This window comes from Lutzomyia longipalpis, chromosome 2 (assembly GCF_024334085.1).
Source record: "Lutzomyia longipalpis isolate SR_M1_2022 chromosome 2, ASM2433408v1".
In the NCBI taxonomy this organism is placed as follows: Eukaryota; Metazoa; Arthropoda; class Insecta; order Diptera; family Psychodidae; genus Lutzomyia; species Lutzomyia longipalpis.
In genome coordinates this window covers 31,547,548-31,573,230 of record NC_074708.1, presented here as the reverse complement: position 1 = coordinate 31,573,230, position 25,683 = coordinate 31,547,548, and the positions used below count along the sequence as shown (strand labels likewise).

Here is a 25,683-nt window from a genome sequence, read left to right as displayed (position 1 = left end):
ACAAAATGTATTGCACAAAATTATTTTTCTTATCTGCACCATGTTATAGAAAATATGACGCTCTATACCTACCAGTTTGTTTTAGTTGCTTCGGCAACCAAAACTTGAAAGGTCACAGGCCACGCTGAGAATTTTAGCGTAATAATCATAAAATATGAGGAATTTTCAATCTGTTTGTGTTTCGGAGGAAATAGAAATATTGCAATTCATCACGCATGTTGACAAAATTATCTCACACATTTTACGCCTCAGCAGTTCTCATCGATGCGATTTTCTCGGAAAAAGAAGTCCATCAAACTCGTGGCGGAGGAACCTTCACCTTTGTGCAGTGAAATTGAATGAATGTAACTCTAATAATATAAAATGGATAAAATGGACTATTTAATTAGCAATAAAAGTACATTTTTATTTTATTTGTGTAGTAGCTCACATAATAATTTTAATGAGGAAAAAAAACTTATTGCTCTCTTGAGTTTTAACATTCAAACAAATCAATTTTTCATTCATCGGTTGATTTTGAAATTCTTCCCTCTGCAAAGCTCTTGAATTTGCAATCAGCGCAAGAATATTTGCAACGCTCTAGCGATCGTTATTAAATGCATCTTGTTTTATTAATTCAACTTATCAAAAAAAAATCATATTATTATTTTTTCTTCTTCACATGTCCTAATATGCATGCTAGAGTGGAAAGAAAATTCGTGGAAGAGGAAAAGGTATTTTACATATGCATTGGGAAAAGAGAAGTAAAATTTTTTGCATGAGGAAAAAAGTGAAACGGGAGCAATGAATTAAAATATTGCAAAATAGTTGATTAAACTTTCAGACAACTCCCACATGGTGTGCGTGGGCGTCCAAAAAGCCCATGTTTCTCAATTTGGTACGTGTGTGTGTGAATTATTAAACGGAAAAGCATTGAGGAGAGTGTAAGAAAAATCGTTTGCACGAAAGTTTTAGATAAAAGGTGTAATCACTTTTTTTTCTCATAAAGTGAAAATGGTAACAAATTTCCTTCTTTGATTTTGGTTTTTCTGCGGAAGCTTTGTGGAAGTATTGCTGCAATATTTTTGTGTGTTTCAGGCAAGAATTTTCCCCATAGATGGGAAAAGGATTTAGGCGACACATGGAATGTCCTCCTCGCATGTGAGTGAGTTCTTGTCGAAGATCTTTCCTTCGCCGCATGTGATCAAACGTGGGTGACCCTCGACGCATGTGTAGAGCCGGTGGCAGTCTCCGGGCACGGGGAATCGTGGGAATGGCCAGAAACGAGCAGCTGGACTGTGGGATGGCACATGATCGGGACACACGAATCCCACAACAGCGGTAGGATCGCACTTCTCAAGAAGCTGATCGGGCCAATTGCATCCGTGAATGCGATCATCGTACACCAAACCATCATCACATGGGCTCACGTAGGGCTCTCCATGCTCACACTTCAGGTACGTCGTTGAGCATTTATCTGTATCTGGGTAGATGCCAAATCGGTACTCGCATCCAGGAGACGACAGTGGTGTAGCTAAAATAATTATCCATTTTACACACAATTACCACCCTCAGTCTAAAAAAAAATGGCTAAAAGATGGAAACTCACGATCATATTTGCGATGTCCACAGTCAACGGCCCAGTTGTAGTTGCAGTGATTGTAAACGTGTCCTTTGCCATCGAATGCAAGACCATTTTCGCAAGTTTCAAGGGTCAGTGTGCCATTTGTGCAGAGGAAGAATTGATCGCAGATTTCGGGATGGGCATAGGCCTGCACACCGAAGGGTTCTGGGCAGGATGTTGGGGCTCCGTAAGCGCCTGGAAAGACAAAAATTATGGTGAGTTTTATTTATTCTCTGTTCAGTTTCTTAGATACTGATCTACCCATTATTTATTTTTATAAAATTATGCAAAAGTTAAATACATTTCAAGTTAACACGTAATAAGTAAATGAGATCAGGGCTAAAAAATCAGACAAGAATGGTTGAAAAGCTTTGTCAGAATATTAGGTTTCCTGCCAAGCAAAATGATCTGAGAAAATATTATAGAGAGGAAAATTCCCTAAGGAAAGACCTATACAAGTTTGCTCTATTTTATTGGAAGTCTGGTTTTTTCAAGTAGCTTCAATTATCCTTACGCAATCAATAAGGATCGTATATGGAAACCATTAAGTAAATCTTCGTAGCTAGGTCTAAATTTTTTTTAAACTTAGGCCTAAGCATTTTAAACAAAACTCAAGTTTCTAAAGCTAGGCTTTAGTTTTAAATACTCGGCTTAAGTTTTTTAAACTAGATTTTACTTTTTTTAAGCAAAAAATGAGTTTTTTTTAGATTTGGCCTAAGTTTTTTAAGGAATTTAATTTAGTATTTTTGGAGCAATCATATGAATTGCGATATGCGAAGTCGGCCAGACGTATTTCTTGATCATATTTAGAGCATTAAAATTGGTAAATAATTCAAAAAAGGCTTTAAGTTTTAATTCAGCATGACCTGATTTTGAAATCTTAAAAGCGTGATCTTCAAGAAAAAAGCCCGGTCTAAAAATAAAAGAAAATCCTTACATTTTCGCATAAAAAATCACAGCTAAATGTGCTAATTGTTACTTCTTTTAGTTCTAAAATAAAGAAGATTCTTTAACGAAATTTAAGACAAAAAATTTATTTTAAATTTCTTTTATTTTTACTTACAATAGCCAGTTAATTCCATCTTGTTCTGGCCATTATGTTCAAAGAGAAACTCATCATTAATTCCCGTCATAAATCATGCATAAATACAATTGAAAATAATATTTAAAACATACATGTAGAGGCTACTTTGTAGACTAATCAATTTAAAAAAAAATCTTTAGGTGTTCTCCAGGTATTTGACCTTATGGAGTATTGTTTCAAAAGACTTTCAATTCTAAATATTTTTCAAGTTACGGCATGTGAAGTGAACTGGAGCAAATGGAAAAAGTGCAACATATTACGTGATTATGTAATTTAATAATTGCACCGAGAGAAGGAGAGATAAAAAGAGCAAAAATTGAGCTGGAGCTCAATGGTGCTTTATATTGCAATTTTACTATATAATATTGGAGATTTTTAGCATTTATGTATCATTTATCAAACATGCGCTTCTTGGGATACATTGATGACTTTCTTTTCCAAACACCTTTCAATTTTCATTCCAAGGTGACGATTCAATGTATGCGGTTTTTTTTCTTACTTCTCATACGATGGTAATTAATTGCAAAATTTACTATCTGTTAACGTTTGTAAGGAATTTTCTTTCCATTTGTTTAGTCGCTGAATGATTCATAATGTTAGCTGAATGCAAATTTATGTAAAACTGAATGAATTGTAGATTTCTTTAATACCTGAAGAAGTATCAATAATCCCCCGAAATGTTAAGAAAAAATCTTATTTTAACGATAAACCACAACTTATATTAATTAACCAAAATGATCACAGCATTGGGTCCCACAGCTGAATGATTTTTGATTTTTTTCTTTCGTGATTAGATGCGTGTTCCAAATGGCATAAGCCCGGAACATGTTCTGAACAAACGAGTTTCCAGGTGGTTTATCGTGACAAAGTGCCAATTAACTTTTAAAAATAAGTTGATCTATGCGAGAGAATATTGTTTGAATAAATTTAAACGACAACAATAAAAAAATAAATATCTACTGGAGGTGTTGAGATTGCAAAAATCGAGAACAATGTGTGTACTACGTAATTTTTTACTTTCATATCTCGACAAATATCTCAATGAATTAATAAATAATAATTAAAATGATCTCCCATTGTGGAGGTCATGCTGTGTCCCTTTAAGACTACCACTAAGAAGAAATTTTATGCTGCTTTTCTATTTGCTAAAGAGATTTTATGGAGTTTTCGGTGAAAACGCGGGTAAACAGGTGCCATTATTTGAAATTTCTCTCATTTCCTCCAAAAAAAATGATAAAACGACAGGTAGAGTTTTTTTGTTGATCTCTTTGCTTCGCCACAAGCTCAAAGAAGTGAAATAGGTGAATTAAATTTTCGGAGCTAAAGACACAAAAAAAAATATAGGATGGTGAACGGTTTTTGGCGACGAGGTGAACTGCCTTCACCTCTTGGTGGTACAAGCGTGTGATTTGAATAAAGAAAATATATAAATCCACAATTTGCTCACACACCACATCAATTTCTTGTAAAGCCAATTAACGTTTTTTCTTCTTCTTCAATCTCCCCACAAAGGGAAGGATATGTTGTACATGTAAATGTTGCATAATGCGCACACAGTGTGTCAAAGTAAGTTAAATTGCAAAGATTTATCTAGGAAGCTGCTGGAGAATCATGTAAGAGATGTGCAATTAAGCTGGACAACACTCACCTAAAACACTAAAAGCAATCACTACTAGGGCTGTTAAGCAATTCATTTTTACTTTTCAACACTCAATTTCGCTGTTTTTGCACAAAAAAAAATCTACCGCGAGGATTTCTCCAACTTTACCAAATCACGTTCCTCGTGAGATTAGGCAAGATATATAAAAGTGAGTTTTAATATTTTCCCGAACTTGGAGATCAGCGATCTGATCCGTGGCTGGCCGTCGACTGACTGTGGACGAGGTGGATTTGTGAGCAAAGTAGAGTCACAGGTGATGGCGGGAGCTTTATTGGGAGGTAGTTTGGGTGGAAAAGTAATTCATTTTGGAGAGTGGAGAAAATCGTGCGCTTTTTTTTTGGGTGGGGTGTGCACTTTTTTTCGTGCCTGAGGACGTTACGAACGGTTTACCGATTAACTTTAAAGTTTTACTCGCATCTGCGGCTTTTTGTGGCTTTTACGAACCATAAACTTTCAAAATGTTTACATAGTATTGCATCAAAGTAATAAAAGCGTTGTAACATTGAGAGTGAACAAGAAGAAGAAAGCTCACAGGAAGTAAGCTAATTATGGTATTTTTGATGAAAAAAATTAATTGTATTCAAAATTATAATTGGAATCTTTGGGGATAAAAGTTTATTAGGGAGCATAACTTGAGAAAAAAAGAAAGATATTTTCTAAAGAGTTTTATCTCTGTAATTTTGATTTTTAAAAGCTCTTTTTGATTGATTTTATAGGGGAGAATGGCTCTTTTCGGACTTTTAAAGTATCTATTTTTAATTGACTATTGCTCAAAGAGAGAAGAACTTGAAATTATACAACTATATGGGCAAAATTAGAGCATAAAAATAATACTATAATGTTGCTATATATATTAACAATATTGATTTTTCTATTATTCTAATTTTCCCACTCTTTGCGAGACCGTTAAGCAGTTTATGATGAATAATTGAAATTTATTAGAGATTTCAGATTATTTATGATGCGATTTTTATAACAATTTCTTAAAACATTAAATATTAGGTATTCATTATGTTTTCTAATATATTTAGAAAGCTCAAAAAATTTCTTTATTAATCTTGAGTAAGAATGGTACATTTTTTCTTATTTTCTGTTAAAGGAAGAACTAAACTCCTAACACACCAAACAGGGATTTTGATGAAGAATTGACTTTTTTAGATAATTTTGAAATAAAACTTTGCAAGCTTTGCAAATAAAAAAATCAATCATGAGAAAATCCTAATGCTTTATTTTCAATCCATTATCAGAATTTTCTAAAACTAAATTTTTCAAGAAACTCAGATAAATACTTACCCATGATTAAAAAAAAAATAATTAAGATCTTGCACGAATTCAATTATTTTTTGTATAAACAGTCGGGATAGGGATGTCCATCATCCTCTCTCAATTTTCATTTTTATTTCGTTTATTTAATTTCAATGGTTTTAAACCTTCTAGCATACACCACTGTCTTAGAATTGACACCAATAAACAAGAAAAGAAGTTTTTTTTTTCATTAATAATTATAGTAAAAAATACCAGAAGCAGTTTTTCTTTTTAGTTTGGTTCCTTTTAATTAGTTAATGAGAAAAAAATTTACAAAATTTTCCAAAAATATTTTCACAAACACATTTTTCATTTACAGTCTGTTTAGGATGTAAAATGTGGCAGGAAGTGCTATGAGAGCTTCTTGTATCAATGATCTCCTTAAAATTTGTTTTTTTAAGGGAGATTTTTTACAAATTCCTCTCATTTTAATTTTTCTTCTCATCTGACGTGGCGTACCAATCCTCACATCCTGGCACATTTTCGGGGGCGTCACAGCGCTGAGTCTCTTCGTTGTACACTTCACCGATTTGGCAACCAAGATCTCGGGGTTCCACACCGTTGAGGCATACGTAGAATCGTTGGCAGTCTGTGGGATGGGCATATTTGGGGTGGGCAACTGTCTGACCCGTAGAGTCGACTGATTGTTCTTTCGGGCAGGTGAAACCATCCTTGAGTTCCTCTGTTGAATATTCAAAAGTTGTTTAATTTTTATCTTAAAGGTCTTTGAGATATTTAAGGGAAGGTTTATCAGGTAATTGATAGAGTCTGATCTTTTATAATTTTAAGGGTTTTAACTTACTGCTCTTGTCTTGACATCCCTGACGTTGGGCTGTGTTTGGCCAGACGCAAGTTCCAGTGTATTCATCAAAGTGCAGACCAGCTGTACACGTGATCTCGGTGTATTCACCCTCTATGCAGTTGTAGAAGACATTGCAGACGGCAGGGTCAGGATGAGCGAAGAAACCATTCCGCCGGGGGCAAATGTGGTTACCCTTTGGTGGTTCTATTAATAAAAGAAAACATTCACATAAGTCTCAGAGATCCTTAATTCTTTGCACCTTTATCATCTTACGAAGTTCAGTCCTATCGCCACAGTCTACATTGAAAGGTTGATCACACTTGTTGATTTTCCTGATTGTTGGATCAAAGACCAATCCATCGGGGCAGAGTTTCATGACTGCCTGTCCATCTGTGCATTCGTAGAATTTGTCACATTGAACGGGATCCTCGTATTGACCATCTTTTGGGGGGCATTTGAAATTCTGAGCACCTATAACGCGAAAAAAGAAGGAGTGGTTCATTGAATTTTTTAGCATTCCATCTTATTCATTTAGCATTTAGAATGCATGATGGTGTTTTCTGCATATAGCTCTATCGCGCACATTCTCTCATAAAATTGCATTAGAATTAAAAGCTAGAACATAAAACTTTTTGGCAGAATGATTTTCTCGTGTCCCCATAATAACGGTTTGAAGCAAAAAACGGTTTATATTTAGAATATTCTTCTAGAAGATTTGCATTAATCTTTATTTGCTCAAAGAATTTTTATTATGCAGACACTGCCGTGTGCAAAAAAAGCTCAGCAGATGAATGAACGAATGTAGTGTAGGAATGAGTAAATGCCATGAGCCCAATGAAATCAAGTTGTGTGCGAATGCTGAGAATTTATTAATATATTCACATCGGTGTGCTTGACGACAACTTTCTAAAACGTTTTGATTGTATTTTTCACCTTTCTGCTCTTCACCATGTGAGGTAGTTTTTATTCCAAAGACAAGAAGAAAAAAATGATCTTGGCAATCAGGAAAAGCGTTACAAATCTTCGTAGCAAATGCGTATTGAATAAGTTAAAGTGAAATGAATATATACAATGCATGATATATATTATGTACGTTATATATGTAATTGACAACGTAAGTAATTTGATATCGATGGAATAAAAAATCTCCTAGAAATAAATTAATCCCATACTGTACTTAAATGCTAAATTATTGGTAATAGGGAGGTGATTAGGTGCAATTATCGTCCGCATGTAGATAAATGTGCACCTTTTTTGCGTATATTAACACCAAACCGATCGGAGAAAGAGTTTGCACACAGTGAGTGTACGCGAACGCCCATTGAAAGCAAAAGTTTAGCGCCTAAGAAAGTGAAAATTCAACCCATGGAGAGGGAATGAGATGCAAAGAAAAAAAAATTATGTTGCTCATGCCCCAAAGCAAGAAATTCAGACAAGATTCAATGACACTGAATATCGTTTCATAATCTCTCCCCAACTGGTCGGATGTGGTGGACATTGTTAAATATTGACTGGAAAAATGGCTTTTTAACAATGCATCAGGGGCTTGGAAAGAAGTTGAGAAAAAAAAGACGACATGAAGAAAAAAAATGTTAAGCATGCCCCATGATTTTCACATGGCATTCAATGAGGCGGGGAAAAACAAGTTGAATGGGAAAAAGACATTTAAAAGTGAAGAAAAAAATGCGGTGAGAGTGTACATGAAGAGGGCGAGTGATATTTATTTTTGGAATAAAAATGTCTTTTAAAATTCCTTGTAAGACAATATCCGTTTAAAAAGTCCAATGTATCGAATCGCCGCATTTTCTTATACAACAAACCAGTTTATTTGAACTTTCAGCAACTTTTAACGAGGTATTTTATATAATTTTCTGTGTGAACATTTTATAATTTTACGATGATTCACAAAATACATCTCACGAAAATTTCATTAATTTTGTAAGTTTTATTTGTTGTGCTATATATGAGTACCTACATATTTAGTTGGGGGTGCTAAAAATGATGAGAAATTCATTTTTAATATTGAGGTTTAGAAAATGATTTTTTGCTGTGAAATTCAGTATAATAAGAAATTATTAAAATTGTGAAAAAGCTGCGTTTATTTTTAGCTTTTATGCTAATTTTATGCTCTCTCAAACGCATCATGGAAAATTTCTTCAATTTTAATTAATTTGCTTTTTGATATATTATGCAGAGGATATTATACCACGAAATATTTTTACTAAAATCTCCCTAAATGAGTAACTATTATCTTTGTAAAAAATACTATTCTTGATAGCATTTACTTGACTTCTCTATAGGCAATTAAAACTAATTTTTAAGAACACTTTAGTTGCATTTAAATCGTCGTGAAAACATTTTCTTGTTCAAAGTGAAATTCATTGCGATAAATTGAATCACTTCAAGGCTCAATGAAGCTGTGATTTATCCTTTTTAGCATAAAATCAATAAAATATCTACCCATCTGTTACAACCTCTAACCAATATTGCTTTCAAATCCATTGCACTTTATTTAAATATTGCAGCATCAACGAGAAAAAATTGTATTAATTATTAATGATTGAATATGCACAACATGTTGATTTGTATTCATTATATTTGGCATTGCGATGAATATTTTTTGGCACATTTTCTATCGACGATGTGGGTGCGTGATGAAAAATTTATTGGATAAGAGGGTAACATGAATGACTTTTTAATGAGAATATTTCGCGAGTCACTTTGGGAGTGAAAATGATTAAAAATTTATTAGAGCGAATTTATTAATAATAAAAACAAAAAATGAGACTCACTGGCTGAAGCAATCAATGCTGTTATTGCGAGAACGACAGTAAATTTGTTCATAATTAATTAATTAATAAAAAAACTCTCTCTTAATAAAACAAAAATAACGATTAACTGACAATTATAACTTATGGCAGTGTGAGAGAGAGCCTTAAAAGACTTTACAGGGAAAAAGCTCAAAGCACTTTATGGATTTTTCTGTAAAGAGGAAAGATCACGTTCTGATCAATGACTTGACTTACACTGAACTAACTGCCGATGCCGTGCGCGATCCTCTTTTCTTTTGACGACCTCCCTACCTCTTCATGGTGGCAAAGTCTCTCACTCACATCATCAACAACAATATATTGATGCGATGTGGCCACCAAGTATAATGAGAGGGAACTGGAAAAGTGTGTATTGGGCAGGTACATAGCCGAAGAAGTTAAGAGTTGTGCATGAAGTTTTTGCAAATTAAACAATCTTAAAAATCTCTCTCCTTTTGTAGTTCAATCTCACTCCAATCTTTCCCTTTTAATCTCATCTCGCTCTCACCGTGTGGCCAAACATTGTACCAAATCAATGGGTTTTCAATTGAGCAAATTGCACGCATGCCGTTTTGGTCATTTCACACAAAAATCAACCATTCTTTTTATTTTTCTTCGTTTTTTTTTTGCAATTTCAATACATTTTTATTAGTTACCTTACGTCTTTTTTTTCACACTCATGTGCAGAAGAGAATGGTGAAGACACGTAGTACACGACTTTTTTCCACACAAAAAACAACCTTTTGAAGGAAAACAGAAAAAAAGCTTGGGTACAAAAAGATCGGAAGAATGGGGAAAATTGGACACAAAATTGGATTGTCTGTTGCCAATTGCAATTTTAGCGGGGTGATGGAGCAATTTGTTGCGTATATAGAGAAATTTAAACATTTGATCGCTTTTACTCGTCAGATTTAACATCATCGGGAAATGTGACTGATCGAGCACGACGACTTGCTCTTGATGACTCCACACGAGATGCCGGATCCTGAGTGGACTTCCTGTAGCCCTGGCGGAATCTTTTTTGCTCTTCATAACTGTAAGTAATGGGAAAAAAAAGATTTTTTATTAAATTAGCTATTTTAGACAAATTAATTTGTTTTAAAGTTGCCTTAACGCAATATGGAAGCTTTTTCTTATTTTACATTAACTAATTAAATGGAAACATTTAGTGACTACCAGGCGCCTCCACTTGAAATCAAAATTATTTAGGAAAAGATACATTCAGGTTTCTTTGTTTAACCAGGCGCCTCCATATTAGGAGATTATATACAATTAGTAAAATTCCATAATTCTATTTGATTCGATGGAATTCTTCTAAACAAATTAATTTAAAAAGAATTAAAATTTCGAGAATAATTCTGGATTTTTCATTTTCCCAATAATTGGTCCAAAACTTTATTTTGATTATCTTTAAAAAGATCTTTCGAATTAATTCTAAATTAATAATGTGATACTTTGATTAACAAAAAAAAGTCTTATCGTATTTTCTGGACGATTTTCTTATAGAGGTTCAAAAATCTTAACGGAAAAAAAGTAAAAACAATTTAATTAATAAAATAAAATTAATCAACTAGAATACTCACAGATCTTGATGAAGGGTGTTTCCAAAGCTCTTATTTATAATTTCTCTGCTCTTTTGTCCTCTCGCGAGGATATCATTGAATTTGAGAGAACCATTCTTCTTATATTCCGCAATTTCCATGAGAGTACTTTTCTCAAAGGCAGCATAATCAAATTCCTGCTTGAGAATCTCCTCAAGCAAATCCTTAATCAATGTCCGTCGATCAACAAGAGTCTCCTGCACGGGCATCAATCTCTGCCGTATTGCAATGAGCTCCTCATCGACTTTTGCAAAAGATTGCTGAATTGTGGCCTTTTTTGTGCGTTCATACTCCAATCTTTCCTTTTCTGGGGCAATTTGTTGTGCCACCTGATCTGGATTGAATTTCTTCATCGTCATTATCATTTTCATGAGACGCATCAAATTCATTTCGTCCCACTTTCGATTTAGCTGCTGCGGTAGGTCAAAGGTGATCTTTTTCTTGTCTCTCATTGCACGCCTACGTGCCTCCTTCTCCTCCCTGAGGCGTTTTGCGTCCTCTTGATCTCTGGCCAGACGTTGACGTCGCTCTTCCGCCTCGCGTGCATCGAGCTCCATTTGACGCTTTGCCGCAATAATGTCTTCATTGGCGGCAAACCATTCCGCCTGTAAGTTAGCCAAATGCCTGCGGCGATCAATCTCACTGCCAATTAGACGATCGAGATGGTTGACTTCGTCAGGTGTGGCTGTCGCGAGAGGTGGTGGAATGACGAGAATGCGAATGTTACTGTTGAAGTCGCCAATTGCCACGACATCCTGCATCAGTGGGAGCTTTTGCTGCACTATTGTCGTCACTATCTGGCTACCAATGCTCTCCACAAGCGTGGGGGATTGAGTTTGATTGAGCAAATCCCATATCTCAATGTCACCATCGTCGCGGGTAATGAAGAAAACGGCAGCACGTCGAATGCTCCACTTGGCTGAGACAAGAGCTGCTGGACGCCGACGGTAGTAGATGGGTGTTTGTGGTGTATCGAGGCGCCAGATTGCGAGGACTCTCGTTCCAATTGACAAAATTACATCTGGGATAAAGGGATTCCTCTCCAACACTACAACTGGACCATCGTGAATGGGAGCAAAGCTTTGCGTGAGATTTCCTTGATCACGATTGATTACTGCCTGAGGATCGGTTTCATGTCCCTTCCATTTCACTTCGTAAATCTCACCAAGACTCGTTGAGATGTAGAAGCAATTTAGAGGATTGAATTCCTCCTCAATTTCCTCTTCGTCAACTTCATCTCTCGGTTCTATTTTTAGCGGTGGCAAAGGGATCATCCTGAAAGGGATTTTAATGGTGAGAGCTCTATTAGTGGATCCTATAGGTTCCATACGAAATTGGGCATCATTGAAGATCATTGCTGAAATAGGTTTCTTAACACTGATCATGTTCTGAGGACGAAATAGCCGATCATATTTAGCATATTCGGACATTCCTTCGGAAATACTCGCAGGAAGATTGAGTTGTTTCTTCTTTGTTGGTGTCCTTCTGTCCAGGCACTTTTCGGGATGAAGAAGATCCCAAAATGCCACAGTCCCATCTAGGGAGGCAGTTACAAAAATTCTATTACTTTCTTTCTCATTTTCTCGGATTTCACCACCAGTTGTGATCATATGGTGGGAGTTTAGCCAACGAATTCCGGTGATTTGACCCTGCTGAGAATATTCCAGAGCACTAATTGTTGCTCTACGAACGAACAGATATTGATTCTTTGTGTTAGTCCATCGAAGGAATTCCTTCATCAATTCACGGTTCCTCGCCTGTTTGGGCGTTAAAAGCTCCTCAGAGTCACAATCTGTTAGCCTATCTTTGAGGTCCCAAATAATTATTTGTCCATTCACGAGGCCTCCAACTAGGATTGTTGGATCGAAAGGACAAAATGAAAGGACACAAACTTCTCTGGGGGCTTCCAGTTGCAATTTTGGAGACAATGTGTCATCAAAAGCCCACATAAGAACATAATTGGGTTGCAGAACAATCCTATTTATGAGATCTGTGGTGTCACTGGTGGGAATTTTCACGGATGGTGTATCAAAGGCATATGATGCCACAAAAACCCCCGAAACAGTTGGATGCCATTCAATACATTGAACTCTTCGTCCAGAAGTCTTGGAGATGTCGGCGAAGCAGAACTTCTCCGCCAAATGCGGCACTTGGAAGGGTGAGAGACGCTTCGATCTGGCAAGAATGTAATCATTACGATACATATCAACTTGATTGAATTCTAATGCAGCTAAGAATTCCTCAATCTGCCGCGATAGGACAACAGTTTTGATTTCTGGGGTTGTTTGTTCTCCCTCCTCGGTCTCCTCTTCTTCCACTTCACCACCTGCAGCAGCTTCTTCGGCGGCTTTTGCCTTAAGTTCTGCCTCCAACTTTTCACGTCTTTCACGCTCAATGACGTAGATGTACTGTGACCAGGCATTTGTGGGAAAGGTCGGATCTGTTTGTTGCTCCAAATTAACGCGCATCGGAGCACATTGGATGAATGAATCAATTCGGCTCTTGTAAATGTTATCAAAGACTTTCTTCCCAGCTACAAGCTCAACATATCCATCCCTAGCATCATCACAGAAGCGTTGCTCGAGCTTCATTTCCCTTCCAAGACGTACAGGATATGTGCTCTGAATCTGCACATTCACGATATTATCACGCTTGCGTGGAGCGTATTCATTAACTTCCTTGTCGCTTCCGAGGCATTCCCATTTTCGTGGAATTTTCGTTAATCTCCTCTTCAGCTTATGCCTCTGGAGAGCTTCCAGTTGTTCAACAACACGAGAAGCAGTCCTAGCGGATTCAGCATCGTCGTACACGATAAATGTTCCCTCCTCAGCAAAGTCTGATAGATACCCAACAAGGATAACACTGTCGTTGTCCAATTGATTGAGTTTATTTCGAAGAATTTCAGTTTCAGGATGATTGTCTGTTAGATAATCCTCCAGAATTTCCTTTTTCATCAGTTTCCAAGGAAATTCATCCGATATATTGACACCAACTTCCAGGCAAAGTTCCTTTTGAAGCTCTAAGCTGTATAAAGAATTTTTATAAATTAATAATTCGTCTCTTAAGGATTCTATCTTCGATCTTACTCAAGAATAATTTTTGTGTAATTCAGTTGATTGAACAGGATATCTTTGCCACGTTTTTCACTGAAATTCTGAATTAATTCATAATCATCAGAGTCAGAATCTGAAGATACCGGCCCGATGACTTCTTCTTCCTTCTCTGCATTCGGTGTTTGCCCATCTTTATCCTTTCTACCGAATTTAGCCAACCTTTCTCTGGAAAGAAATTATTCTTACAATCCTTTGCAATGAAATTATTCCATTCAACTTCTTACTCTTCTTCGAGGAATGAAGATACTTCGGGATTTCGGTCCATTGTTCTTGGAGCTCTTTCAATAATTAAGGAAAATTCACAAAATTCGTTTACCGGTGTAAATATTAAATTTGGTTTCCATGGACTCAATGGGCAACAAGTATATTGAGTTGTATGCAACTAGTTGCGTACAACTATTTGTATTTTTTGCAATCTTATGAATAAAATTTTCACAACTTTTCTGTTTTCTTTTGAAATAAAACAATCTTAATTGTGACTTTATACTTAAAAAAAACATTTTTCAAAAATTTCACGAAATTTACGAAAAATTAAAATTGGATTTTATTCATTTTCTCGTGAAAGCATTAATTAAAAAGAATTGAAGAGGGATTTTTAATTAATCAGAAATTGAAAAATAGAGCAGATCTCACATACACAACGAGAGAAATTAACCAAAGCCCCATAAAAGAAATTTTAATCGAACCAATTGCGTCTCTAATCCGTGACTTCAAATCTCACAATTGTTTTCACTTTCCCACGACTTTCGGAGAAATATTTGAGATGAGAAAACGAAAACTCTATGTATTTTCTATTAAATAAAACTTATATTTTAGGAAATTAATTTATACAATTTTCAAATTTTCAATTTATTTACAATTGTGTTTTTTTCTCTATTGATACGCAAAACAATTTCTATGTGTAGGAAAAGTTCATAAAGTTAGGCTTTCTTTTTCCTATAAAATGAATCTTTGTAATTTAATTCTCTGTAACTTCTGTGTTACAAAGATTTTAGAATAATATTTTTTAGTATCTTGGTGACAAAACTGCTAAAGCTAGAAGGTTTGATGACTCAACAATATAATATGTATTTAATTTATTCAAGTTATCAAAAATATTTTTAAATAAATGTTGATTTTTTTTATACAAAAGCTTGATAAACTAAATAAATGATTTTGGAAACTTTATGCGTTTTTTTGAGCGTTTTTATTGTGTTAAGAATTTATTGTTGAGTCAAGTTAGGTTTTACCAAAGCTTTCAGTAGTTATACCTTAAATGCCAATGGGTTAGAAATTTTCTGAGATCAACTTGATAATATTTTTTTCGTAATTGAAAGCTCTGAGAAGATCCTTTTTATTTTAATGTTTTTGCAAATTAAAAAAAATCTTCTAGTTCTTGCCAGCAGAATACTAAAAATAAAATCTTGTAAAATCCGTGTAACATCCAAAATTAAGGGAATTAATGTAAAAAGATTTGTAGCCAACATCAGCTACAAAATGGGATGCAGCAAACTTAAAATGTGGCCCATTTTATAAATTGAATGATTTTGTAGATAGTTACGAGTGGGAATCGTGACCATGAATCCCCAAAATCTCCTCTTGTTGGTGGTAGTCTCTCCATTAGATCAGGAACAATACTTGGGTAGAGGATATTCTTCGATGGGTCGCAATTTGTGATAATTTTCCCCCCTGAATACGTATGGGTTGGATAAAATTTCCCAACAACGCCATCACAGTCAGTCAGCTCGAGGGATTTGTTGAAACAAATACGAATTTCCTCCAGGAAAATCTCCTGGCGTCGTGAGTCGTAGGTACAGTGAATGACGGGATTTCGGTTAAGTTGACTGACAACTGCTGTGTGAATGTCCTCAACGGTTGGTGTGGAATCTGGGAGAATTTTTGAATTTGCCAGAATTGTGGACATGGAGTAGTGATTGAGCCATTGCAGGCCTTGACGAAAGTAGAGAATTTCCGTGCTGAGCTCAGGGAGAACGGATGCACATGTTCCATGTTTTTCCCATTCATGCCTCCAGAGGTCATACAGATCACTCCTGATCTCAACATTCGTCCAGAAAATTTCCAATTGATTCTCAATGGGGGCAATGTAGCTCACATTAAATGTCCATGAGGAGTTGCAGAAAAAGGGTCCCATTTCGTTGTATTTTGTCGGCCAGATACCGTGGATTGTCCAAAGATTGCGAGTTGAGGGCATTCGACAATTGTGCTTCCGATCCTCTTTCTTCCACTGATGACACACAGTCTGTGGCCATTGTTGCGTGAAAATTAAAATATCCCACGAATGATCTTCATTTGTTGCGCTAAAATGGAAAAAAAATTAAAATAAGAGAGCCTTAGAAAAATCTCAAAGAGAAAATTCTCTCATTGACACTGACCTTACGTCCACCGTTAAGAATCCTATAATGAGAAAACATCCAACGCCAAAACAACATTGCAACAATTTGCGCATTTTCTTATCACAACTGATAGCAGAATGTGGGGAAATATTTTTTTTCTTAATAAATTTTATTTTCAACAATAGCACAAAGAGAAAGCCTGCAAATAAAAATTACACACGGCAATACACCAATTCTTCTGCGTTGGAGGAATTGTTAAAAAGAAAAAGAGTGCTAATGTGTTGTAAAACAAATTGAGGAAGATTAAGAAATTCCTCAAATTTATCCTAAATCACCCATTGAGGGGATAAAAATCTATCAGGATGATTACAAAATACGAGCGACTATTTTTGTGTTTTGAGAAGGAAAATTTCACTGCTTTTGGTAGTAAATTGTCAAGAGCGAGACAGATGTGGTTTACGAAAGTAGTATACATACATGCGCTTGGTAGTAAATGTTCGAAAATGAATGAAATGAGCGGGAAGTTTAAATGCCTCTACTGAGGACTGAAGGGAAGAATTTTATTTTAAAAAATATTAATAATTAACAAAAAATTAAATAGTCTCAAGAATAGTAATTCTTCAAATTAAAATAATTAAATATTATATAAATTTAATTACCTATATATCTAGTCAGCTAAGAACACAAAATTCTAAAACGTTCTATTTGATTGAAATTAAATTTTCAACTTTTACGCTGCATTGCTAAGAAGATGATTTTAAATTATCATTTTGAGCCAATTGAAGTGTTCCCGGAACGTTGGAAACTAGAAAACGTCATTATATTAAAAAGGTTTAACTTTCCAGAATATTAGATTTTCTAAGCAAAAGAGCATAGGGGAGAGCGGGGCTAATAAAGTCACTTAAGGGTTTGGAAAAAGCCTTAAATATCATATTTCCTATCTAGATAGAACAAAATGATCTGAGAAAGAGTTGTATGGCAGTAAATCTCCTAAAGAAATGAGCTATACATACCGTTTTATCTATTTGGGAAATATGATATTTTGAGCTTTTTCTAAACCCTTAAGTGACTTTTTTAACCCCGGTCCCCTCTACTTTAGATTTTAGAGCATAAAAACAACATAAATCCTTTTCAATTTCTCAAGAATAAAATGGATTCGAAGAGAAAGAATTTTGAGACCTCTTCCGTTTATACGAAAATCACTTTAGAATTGACTTTTCTAGACAATTATGATACATATCAGTCTAAGCGAAAATTTAAAAAATACCCTGAACATATCCGAATTAATGAGCATTATCAAAATCAGACTGAAAATATTAAAAAAAAATCTTTGATTTCTAAAAATGCTACCTATTCAAAATTAATGATTAATTATCAAATGAAACTTTTAAAATTTTATCACAGTCTTGATCTATTCTCTCAATTAGTGATAACCGTGATGACACATTCTACAGAAATTCCGAATGCTAAATTATGTTGGCCAAATTCAGTTAATTGCAATTTACTCGAGATTATTCTGGTAGGCAAATTATCTTCTCCTGTCATTGTCTTCTCACTCTCTTCCAATGCAAAAATCTACCGCTTTCTTATCTTGAAGGGAACATTTTTTCTCTTTAAATGCCGAAAAGAGGAAACGATTGGAAGGAATCAAAAAAATTAATTAATTCGCAATCAGCTTATTAATGGAACAACATGGAAACTGCAGCAATTTAATTAAGCATTTTGGGCGGGATTTTTTTTCTGGAGAAAATGCAATAAACTCTCGTAGCTTTAAGTTTTTTTTTGATTGGTCAATTGTGCTGCTTACACCGGATATACATATATGAGAAGTAAAAAAAAACAAGATAATTTGTTGTAAATTTGTACTCCGAATTTGGTATTGTTTGCGGGTGTTTTTGGAGGAGGTCCCTCGGTGGAGTTGAATGAAAATTAATGGTTTTTTGCTCTCTGAGCATGATTGACACATCAACACCCCGGAAATGCCTGGTAGAGGAGCCTCTATCTTTGTGATTTAAAGTTCTGAGAAGTGACCAGCAAGAAATATATCACCACTGAATAAACTTAAAACATGTTTGTTCCTCTAAAGATAATTCCGTTTGGGCATCTTATCCATCTCAAGCATATCCCGCAATCGGACTTGAAAGAAAAGCATTTTTTTTTCTAAAGTAAAAGCTTGCAGATAATGATATTAGATACACACGAAACTGATATCCTTATGAGATGAAAATTTTTAAACATAATAAACTCAAATTCGTTAATTTGGCTATTAAAACGTTATTCTTTTTCACTATAAAAATCAACTTTGTTCTTAAAGATTTTATTAAACTTAAGTAGCATCAGAAATATTTAGTTGATTCTGAATTTAGATCGAATTGGAACTTACTTAGCTTTCAGACGAATAATAAATTCCTAAAATACTGAAAAAAATAAATTGAAAATATCTAGGACTAAATGTTACTTATTCATCATATAGGGAAGAGCGGGGTTAAAAAAGTCACTTAAGGGTTTAGAAAAAGCTCAAAATATCATATTTCCTAAACAGATAAAGTGAAATGTATAGTCCAATTCTTTAGGATATTTCTTGCCCTACAACTCTTTCTAAGATCATTTTGTTCTATCTAGATAGGAAATATGATATTTTAAGCCTTTTCCAAGCCCTTAAGTGACTTTATTAGCCCCGCTCTCCCCTACTTATATATCATACTTATACGTATTCACCATCTTTAGAATTGTAAATTTCCCTAAAATTTGGCTTTAGCCTGACTTAAATATTTGGAACGAGGTAAATTGTCGCTTCGCTCCAATTTACCTCACCCCGCTTCGCGGGGATTTGTTGCGCTTCGCGCAAATTTTAGAGGAAAATAAATTGTGATGGTTTGATTGAGGCCACTTATAAATCTCGGAGAAAAATTTCGGAAAGAGAAGAAATCATTTTCATACAACACTTTAGGCGCCAAATTCAAAAATTTGCAAAAACTGCATGAAATCTCTATGGGGGCTACCTGAAGGGGGGCTTTGGGGGGAAAATGGATACGGCCATCTGAAACCGCCTGTTATAAGGAGCCTCTGTACCAAATTTCATCGCGATTGGTCAAACGGTGTGGATTTGTATAGGTAAATCGGAACGACGATTACCAACAAACAGGCCTTTCTTTATTATATAGATAGGAACAAAATTACGCTATATGGAAATAGTATAAACCTCAAACTTCTTCAAAAAAAAAAAAATTAACAAAAACTAAAAAAAAGGAATTAAATTTTAAAAGAAGCTTAAGCATTTTTGTGACGGTGTGCTTTACAAAAGAGCTTTTAAAAATAATAATTTTTTAACCACACAGTTGCAGGTAAAACTTTTATACATTTAAATTAAAGATAACTGCTTGGAACGAGTCAGTAGAGATTGTTATCATTCCTTTATTTTCTTTATTCTGCTGATTTACGTTCGGATGTTAATTAAGAAAAAATTGATCTACTTTCGATCACTAAAAATAAGATGAAAAGATGATTCAGAACAGAAGCTTTCATTCTCAATGTTTCTTGAATATTCTCACAATTTCTAGATTTTTCTTGTAATCTTACTCAGACGATACCCGAAATTTTGCACAAAGTGGTAACTAATCAATAGAGTGAAGTGGGTCATTTTTCAGTAAAAATTAAGAATAATTTTCAATTATTATCATGAGCGTTCTTCTTTAATTAACAAAATTATTCTATTTTCTTAAGAATTTTCTTTAGATATCTTGAAAGATGGGAAAATTATTTTTTATGTTTTTCTTCGAATCTTGAAATTATTTAATGAAAACTAATGTACAAACTTTTCCACATTGTAATTCTAGCTTATATCTACTATCATCAATAATATCTATCACTACCAACCCTCCCTCCCCCTCAGGTTTCTTAGGCTCTTTCTCTTTTAGTTCTTTATAAGCTCCAGTTCAGTTTGTTTTTGTAAATCTTTTCTGATCTTAAATAGATTATTTTTTAAAAAAATCGCGATCTATAATGGTCCAATCATTTTGGAAATTCGAGAAATTTCAAGAACAGTTTTCGAGACAATTTCGGAATAAAAAATTAAATTTCAAGAATTTCTTCTGAAAATTTAACAATTTCTAGGATTGGGCCTAATTCAGCGATCAAGAAACCCTTGAAATCTTTGAATTTTGTACTGAAATTTCAAGATTTCAAGCGAATTTCAAGGGTTTCTTGGTCGCTGAATAAGGCCCATTATTTGATCACTAAAAACGACCTATTGATAAAAAATTTAACGTTTTCACATTTAAATGAAGATTTTTGTCCTCCAAAAATTTCTTCCTGTTGTTAAAATTATTTGACCATCCGTTTATCGTACTTTCTGTTATTTTATTTTAGCCCCTATCCTGAAAAAGTTTTCAGTATTTTGAAAGCTTGATTACCTTTTAAAACTAGTTTTAAATGCAATCTTAATAAATAATTTTTTGTTACGCAAAGTCTCAAAGGTTCTCAAAAAGTTAAATGTTATGCTAAGAGATTAATTCTCTTGACCTTTACCTCCGATGAAATACTTACTTTTTTTATTAGAAAAAAGTCTTTTAGTCCTTCGTTTGTTTTATTCTACAAAAATACAATGACATTGGCGAAGAAAACAAAACACTTTAAGAGTTTTTTTTTAATAATAAAAATTTATTTAATTTTATTTGGTATAAACTGGAAATCATTGAGCTGGAATTCTTTGGTGAAGCTCTCTCGAAGTTCATATACCTATATATGCATTTTTTTTGTTTAAATTGTGAAGATCAGTTGATCGCACATGAAGTGTACTCCATCATGTGCCGGGTATCTAAAGTAACCAGAGCACCTGATGAAGTACAATAGACATGCGACAATGCCTAGTGAGTCGTGGCGTAGGTGCAATTGCACTGTTGAGATGCCGGAGAAAATAGCACAACATTTCCACCCAAAAATATACGGCTGTGTGTGGAGGTGCCTAGCATTGGGCCTATCGTGTTGGTATTTCCGTTTCGCGCGCTACTTCAGGTACCTGACTCAAATCTCAAATGCAAAGTCCAAAGGCCCTGTGTAGCGCGCAAAACAGAAATCTTTAAATGCTTCGTAAGTAAAGTTTGTCCGGAAATTGACCTCGCATCCCGTGTTTGTTGTGCATCTCATTCGCATCTTGTAAGGTCCACATACTGGCTGGAAGAGAGCGGGTACGAGAGAGGGGGGGCAGGAGGTAAAGTGCATGGTATACATAATATGCTGTTATATGGGCCGACGCCATAGGGCGCGCGGATGTGGTGTGGGGGGAAGAAGAGAAAGAAAAAGTTGTAGTGCGTGCTGAATATAGGGAATGCGTCAATTAGTTGTTTGAAGCTATTAACACAGATAAAAAAAAGTATGTATATTGCTCTCGGGGAAATCTTATTGTGTGTGTGGCGGAGGGAAGGAAGGTGGGAAGGTGGGTTGGCAGGGGAGGTGAGGTGTGGTGTATCAACTTCTTCACCATCGAGGTTTGGCGCAGCAAAGAGGATGAGGTTGGTGATTTAAAAATAGATGCCGACTGCATGTTTTCGAAATGGCTGAACAAGAAGATCAAACTCACAAGTGAAGATCGTTGCGTGGGTGATTTATGTTTGGGTTAATGTGTTTGTATTGCGAGATGATCGAATCTCTGTGCTGGATTGTGCGCTAATCGGTGGAACACACAGAAGGCACAACACCAAATTACTCATGACCATTTTGCTCTCATGCCTTGAGTGAGAATTTTTGCGGAACTTTGGGGCTGTGTGAGGGTGCAATGGTGGAGCGCGCGCGTACACCAGAGAACTTTGCCACAATGAGAGACCCCCAAATGGATTGCGCACAACCAAACCACCGATCGGACACACTTGGTGGTACCACACACTGCCGCCGAGGGTTATACGAGTTAGCAGACTTTTGTTCACCCAATTTCACGGTGCATTAAACTCCTCCGTTGCATTCTTCACAGCCATACACAACAGAAGAGGCGCCGTCGGTGCTCCGCTACCTCGGCCACAAGAGTGCACGATGTGTCTGCTGATCTTCGCACTACAAGCAATTATCATTTTTATTGGCTAATTATTATTAATAATAGGAGAGAATTAAAATGAGATGGAATATATTGCAAAAAATAAACCGGGCATACTCACACATTGCCAAGAGGTTCAATACCTGGGCGGGGTAATAATTCTTAATCAAGCAGCAGGTGGGCATTTGAAGTGTAGGTCCCCCTCTCTTCTTCTCCCCATATACTTCAATTCCTCATCATACTTTTGCTTCTCTCTGTGCTGTGCTTTTGGGGGTATTCCTTACAGATGTTCTTCCCGCGTTGAGTCCCCTTTTGGCATTTTTTTTTTTGTTCTCTCTTCGCGTTATTTCTTCTGGGTTCGATGTGCGCGACAATTCATTCTCACACACGGCAAATTTTTGGGTCTCAAGAGTCCCTCTTCAAAAATTTTCGGCAAAGAGATCGTTTGCAGGAGGGCACCAGCAAAAAAGTTCCCCGGTTAATGCGTCAGGGATTTGTGTGACGGTAGATTTCCAGACACACCGTGTCCTTGATGTGATCCTTTTGCATGCGAATAAACCAGTTCACTGACACCTCTTCCTCGTCTACGGCAAATTCTTACCCTCCTTGCGATCGTCTCTACATGGTCCTTTCATCTCTCAACCCATATCTCACCCAAAATCTCGACACTCCTGCGTGCGCGCGCAACCCCTTTTGTCTCTCTTTGCGAAAAATTCGTTTTATTGCGTGGTCGCAAACCAGATGAATATTTTTTCATTTTTTTTACTTTACACACGCAGGGGGTTTCCATTTTTGTGTCTCCGGGACGATTTTTCAGTGTGCTTCACACCGTCTGGGAACACGGAAAGAAAAATTTGTTAGAAATTTGCACAAAAGTTTGTAAAATTTGGTCAAATGTAGTTAAATTTCTAAAACTATATCATTGTTGATAACTTTTGGTCATTTTTAACCACAAATGTGTATAAATTCACGAATTTATCTCATTTAAACTACATTTTGCTGAAAAGTTGTTATGAGTTACTAAGAAGAAGAGAATCAGCGCGCTAATCTTCTGAAAACAGCGTTTAACTACGCCGCACGTCAAAAGTTGTTATAAAATTGTATTTTACGCTGAATACCGATTTTTGAAAGCAAGCAAATATTCTCATTTTTTAAGTGGATAATTTCCATGAAATGGTTATCAAAAACTATCCACAAAATTGTGTAAAGAAGACGACCGGGACAAAAACAGTCAAGTTGTATAAATTCTTATCAGCAGGGAGAAATTGGCAATTGAAAATTTTTCACTGACTTTTTGCTCCGTCTCCCCTAGAATTTATCGAGTGTGTGTTAGTAAATCCAAGATCTATTCTACAAAAGAAAATTCAGACGAATTGCGTATCGTCTTATTTAGTTTAAATCTGTCACTAATTTATTACTTTTTCTGAAAAGCCAAAGAATTTAGCGATTATCCTTAATAAATATTATTTTAATACATATTTTTAAAAAAATAGAATTATAATTAAAAAAAAATACTTTTCTGAAAAATTATATCAATTTGATAATTTTAATAAGAGAATAATTTCTGCCAAATTCATGATCTTTCACATCGGCAGCGCCATAAAAATAGCAAAAAAGCTTATAAAGAGACTTTTTTAACTTTTAATTTGGCTTTTTTTTCAATAATTTATATTTTGTTTGAGAAAAATTGTCCAATTATTTTTTTAAAATTTCATTTCTTGAAGAAAAAATCATTAAGTCTTTTTGCAAAAATATTTTAGCGGTGAGAAATTACATAAAAGTTTACCAAAATAACACAAATTTATTCATGAAACCCAAATGTACGTTGAAATACAGAGAGGATAAAAGGAGATAAAATTTGGTTATCCGAACCAACATTTGTAGATAAATGCAATTTTTAACAACAAACGATATCTACATTTGACCACATTTTAACAATTTTTTAGTGAGAACCTCATTTCAACTACATTTTGTTGAAATTTACATGGAAGCAAAGCAGCAGCAGTAACAACATTTAACAACATTTTAACAAATTTTTCTTTCCGTGAAGAAAAAAGAAAAGAAAAGAACAGATGAGATCAAAAGGAAATTCTCTCTGTACACGTGAATCTCCTATATATATATTTATATCAAGGTTGTCTGGCCAAAATCACAATCCGGTCGCTCTCTCACATTAAAATACAACATCCATCCATATATACCAAAATTTACAACACAAAAATCAAGGTGGGAAGTGAATTCCATCTCACAGACGTCTTTTGCATTTTTTTCTTCTTACTTCTTTTTCAATGGGGGACGTCGAGACATGGCAGGTATTGTAATTGAGTTGCAATGGAGATGATGTCTAGCCATGGGAGAAATTATAATTTTTGCAAAGCACCCTCGAAAGGGGTTTTCTTTTATGTCATTTTAAATACATTTTTTGGGGGATTTATAATACAGTCACAAAAGATCATTTAAATATTTTTGAAATTTTTTTTTACATGTACGAGTCTTTGAAAAGTCAATTTTAAGTCAAAATTCTTGAAATTTCACTTCAAAAGTTCTTAAGCTCTTCTTTCCACCGAGTTTATTTGAATTTCCTGTAAAAAAGATTTTTTTGCCACTTTTATTTACTCAAATTCTTATCATATTTAAGTGTCGTAAAATAAAATAAGGAAATTCTAAAAAAAATATATTAAACTTGGGCTAGAATCTGTTAAAAATCTTTTCTATTTTAAACATAAAACTTGTAAGATTTTAGCATAAAATTTTTAATTTTTTTTTCTTATTCTGACGTATTGATTATGTTGCTAGAGGCTTCCGGGGTTCGTCAGAGGAAAAATTCCCGCTCACCCAAGGAAAAGCAGCAATTTATGCCAAAGCTTTCGAGCCCAATAGTGGCTCTTCTTCAGTGGTTTTGCTTGTTGTTACTTGGGGATTGTCCTCCTCTCTCTATGCTCCACACACTCATTAGGATTTCCCGCAGATTTTTCCTTTTTAATTTTCAATTTTTCTTTTTCACTCTTTGTTTGTACTTTTATGTTTGGCGGATATTCTTCCTTTTTAATTAATTTCCTTTAAATAATTACTAAAGTTTGGGCGGATTCTGTCAAAAATAATTTCTGTTCTTTTCGTCAGTTTTAAGAATTTTCGTAATTTATGATTTTCTTTCTAGAAATATTTTAAAAATTTCTAAAACAGTTCTCGGATTTTTTTATATTCTCTGTTGAAGCAATATTAAAGAACGATCACAAATATAAACTGCCAAAATTTTTCCTTTTTTTTTGAAGAATTTTCTTTCACCAAAACTTTTTTTTGCACAAACTCACAATTTTATTAACAAAAATTTAATTTTCATTCAGTTT

The 25,683-nt window shown here is 34.8% G+C and overlaps 4 protein-coding genes and 1 long non-coding RNA gene across 6 annotated transcripts in view; all 5 read right to left on the bottom strand.

Moving 5' to 3' along the window:
* The window catches only part of LOC129790371 (protein obstructor-E), a 53,105-nt gene extending 43,609 nt beyond the window's left edge, over positions 1-9,496 (bottom strand). Inside the window, exons 1-4 of one of the 2 annotated variants that reach the window (XR_008750549.1) lie at positions 9,247-9,496; positions 6,728-6,925; positions 6,455-6,658; positions 5,866-6,334 (exon numbers count right to left, since the gene is read on the bottom strand). Coding sequence is in view for 1 of the 2 variants with exons in the window: in XM_055827854.1 (XP_055683829.1) it covers positions 6,081-6,334; positions 6,455-6,658; positions 6,728-6,925; positions 9,247-9,298 (708 nt within the window). In the remaining variant the exon portion in view is untranslated. The remainder of the gene's footprint in view (positions 1-5,865; positions 6,335-6,454; positions 6,659-6,727; positions 6,926-9,246) is intronic. The other variant, XM_055827854.1, reaches the window with a different exon arrangement.
* On the bottom strand, positions 360-4,590 carry LOC129790381 (protein obstructor-E). The gene is made up of 3 exons (XM_055827863.1): positions 4,336-4,590; positions 1,589-1,798; positions 360-1,513 (listed from the first exon to the last, which is right to left on the bottom strand). The coding sequence occupies exons 1-3, from the start codon at positions 4,379-4,381 to the stop codon at positions 1,110-1,112; spliced, it is 660 nt and encodes a 219-aa protein (XP_055683838.1). The 5' UTR covers positions 4,382-4,590; the 3' UTR covers positions 360-1,109.
* A 365-nt stretch (positions 9,497-9,861) lies between the features above and the next one.
* Positions 9,862-14,645, bottom strand: LOC129790135 (dynein axonemal intermediate chain 3). The gene is made up of 4 exons (XM_055827448.1): positions 14,203-14,645; positions 13,952-14,143; positions 10,848-13,889; positions 9,862-10,298 (listed from the first exon to the last, which is right to left on the bottom strand). The coding sequence occupies exons 1-4, from the start codon at positions 14,241-14,243 to the stop codon at positions 10,163-10,165; spliced, it is 3,411 nt and encodes a 1,136-aa protein (XP_055683423.1). The 5' UTR covers positions 14,244-14,645; the 3' UTR covers positions 9,862-10,162.
* A 120-nt stretch (positions 14,646-14,765) lies between these two features.
* LOC129790353 (ribonuclease Oy) lies at positions 14,766-16,753 on the bottom strand. The gene is made up of 2 exons (XM_055827830.1): positions 16,351-16,753; positions 14,766-16,275 (listed from the first exon to the last, which is right to left on the bottom strand). Exons 1-2 carry the CDS (start codon positions 16,422-16,424, stop codon positions 15,471-15,473), a joined length of 879 nt encoding a protein of 292 aa, XP_055683805.1. The 5' UTR covers positions 16,425-16,753; the 3' UTR covers positions 14,766-15,470.
* A 4,138-nt stretch (positions 16,754-20,891) lies between these two features.
* The window catches only part of LOC129790429 (uncharacterized), a 29,880-nt gene continuing 25,088 nt past the window's right edge, over positions 20,892-25,683 (bottom strand). Inside the window, exon 3 of the long non-coding RNA XR_008750554.1 lies at positions 20,892-23,168. This is a non-coding gene — a long non-coding RNA (uncharacterized LOC129790429). The remainder of the gene's footprint in view (positions 23,169-25,683) is intronic.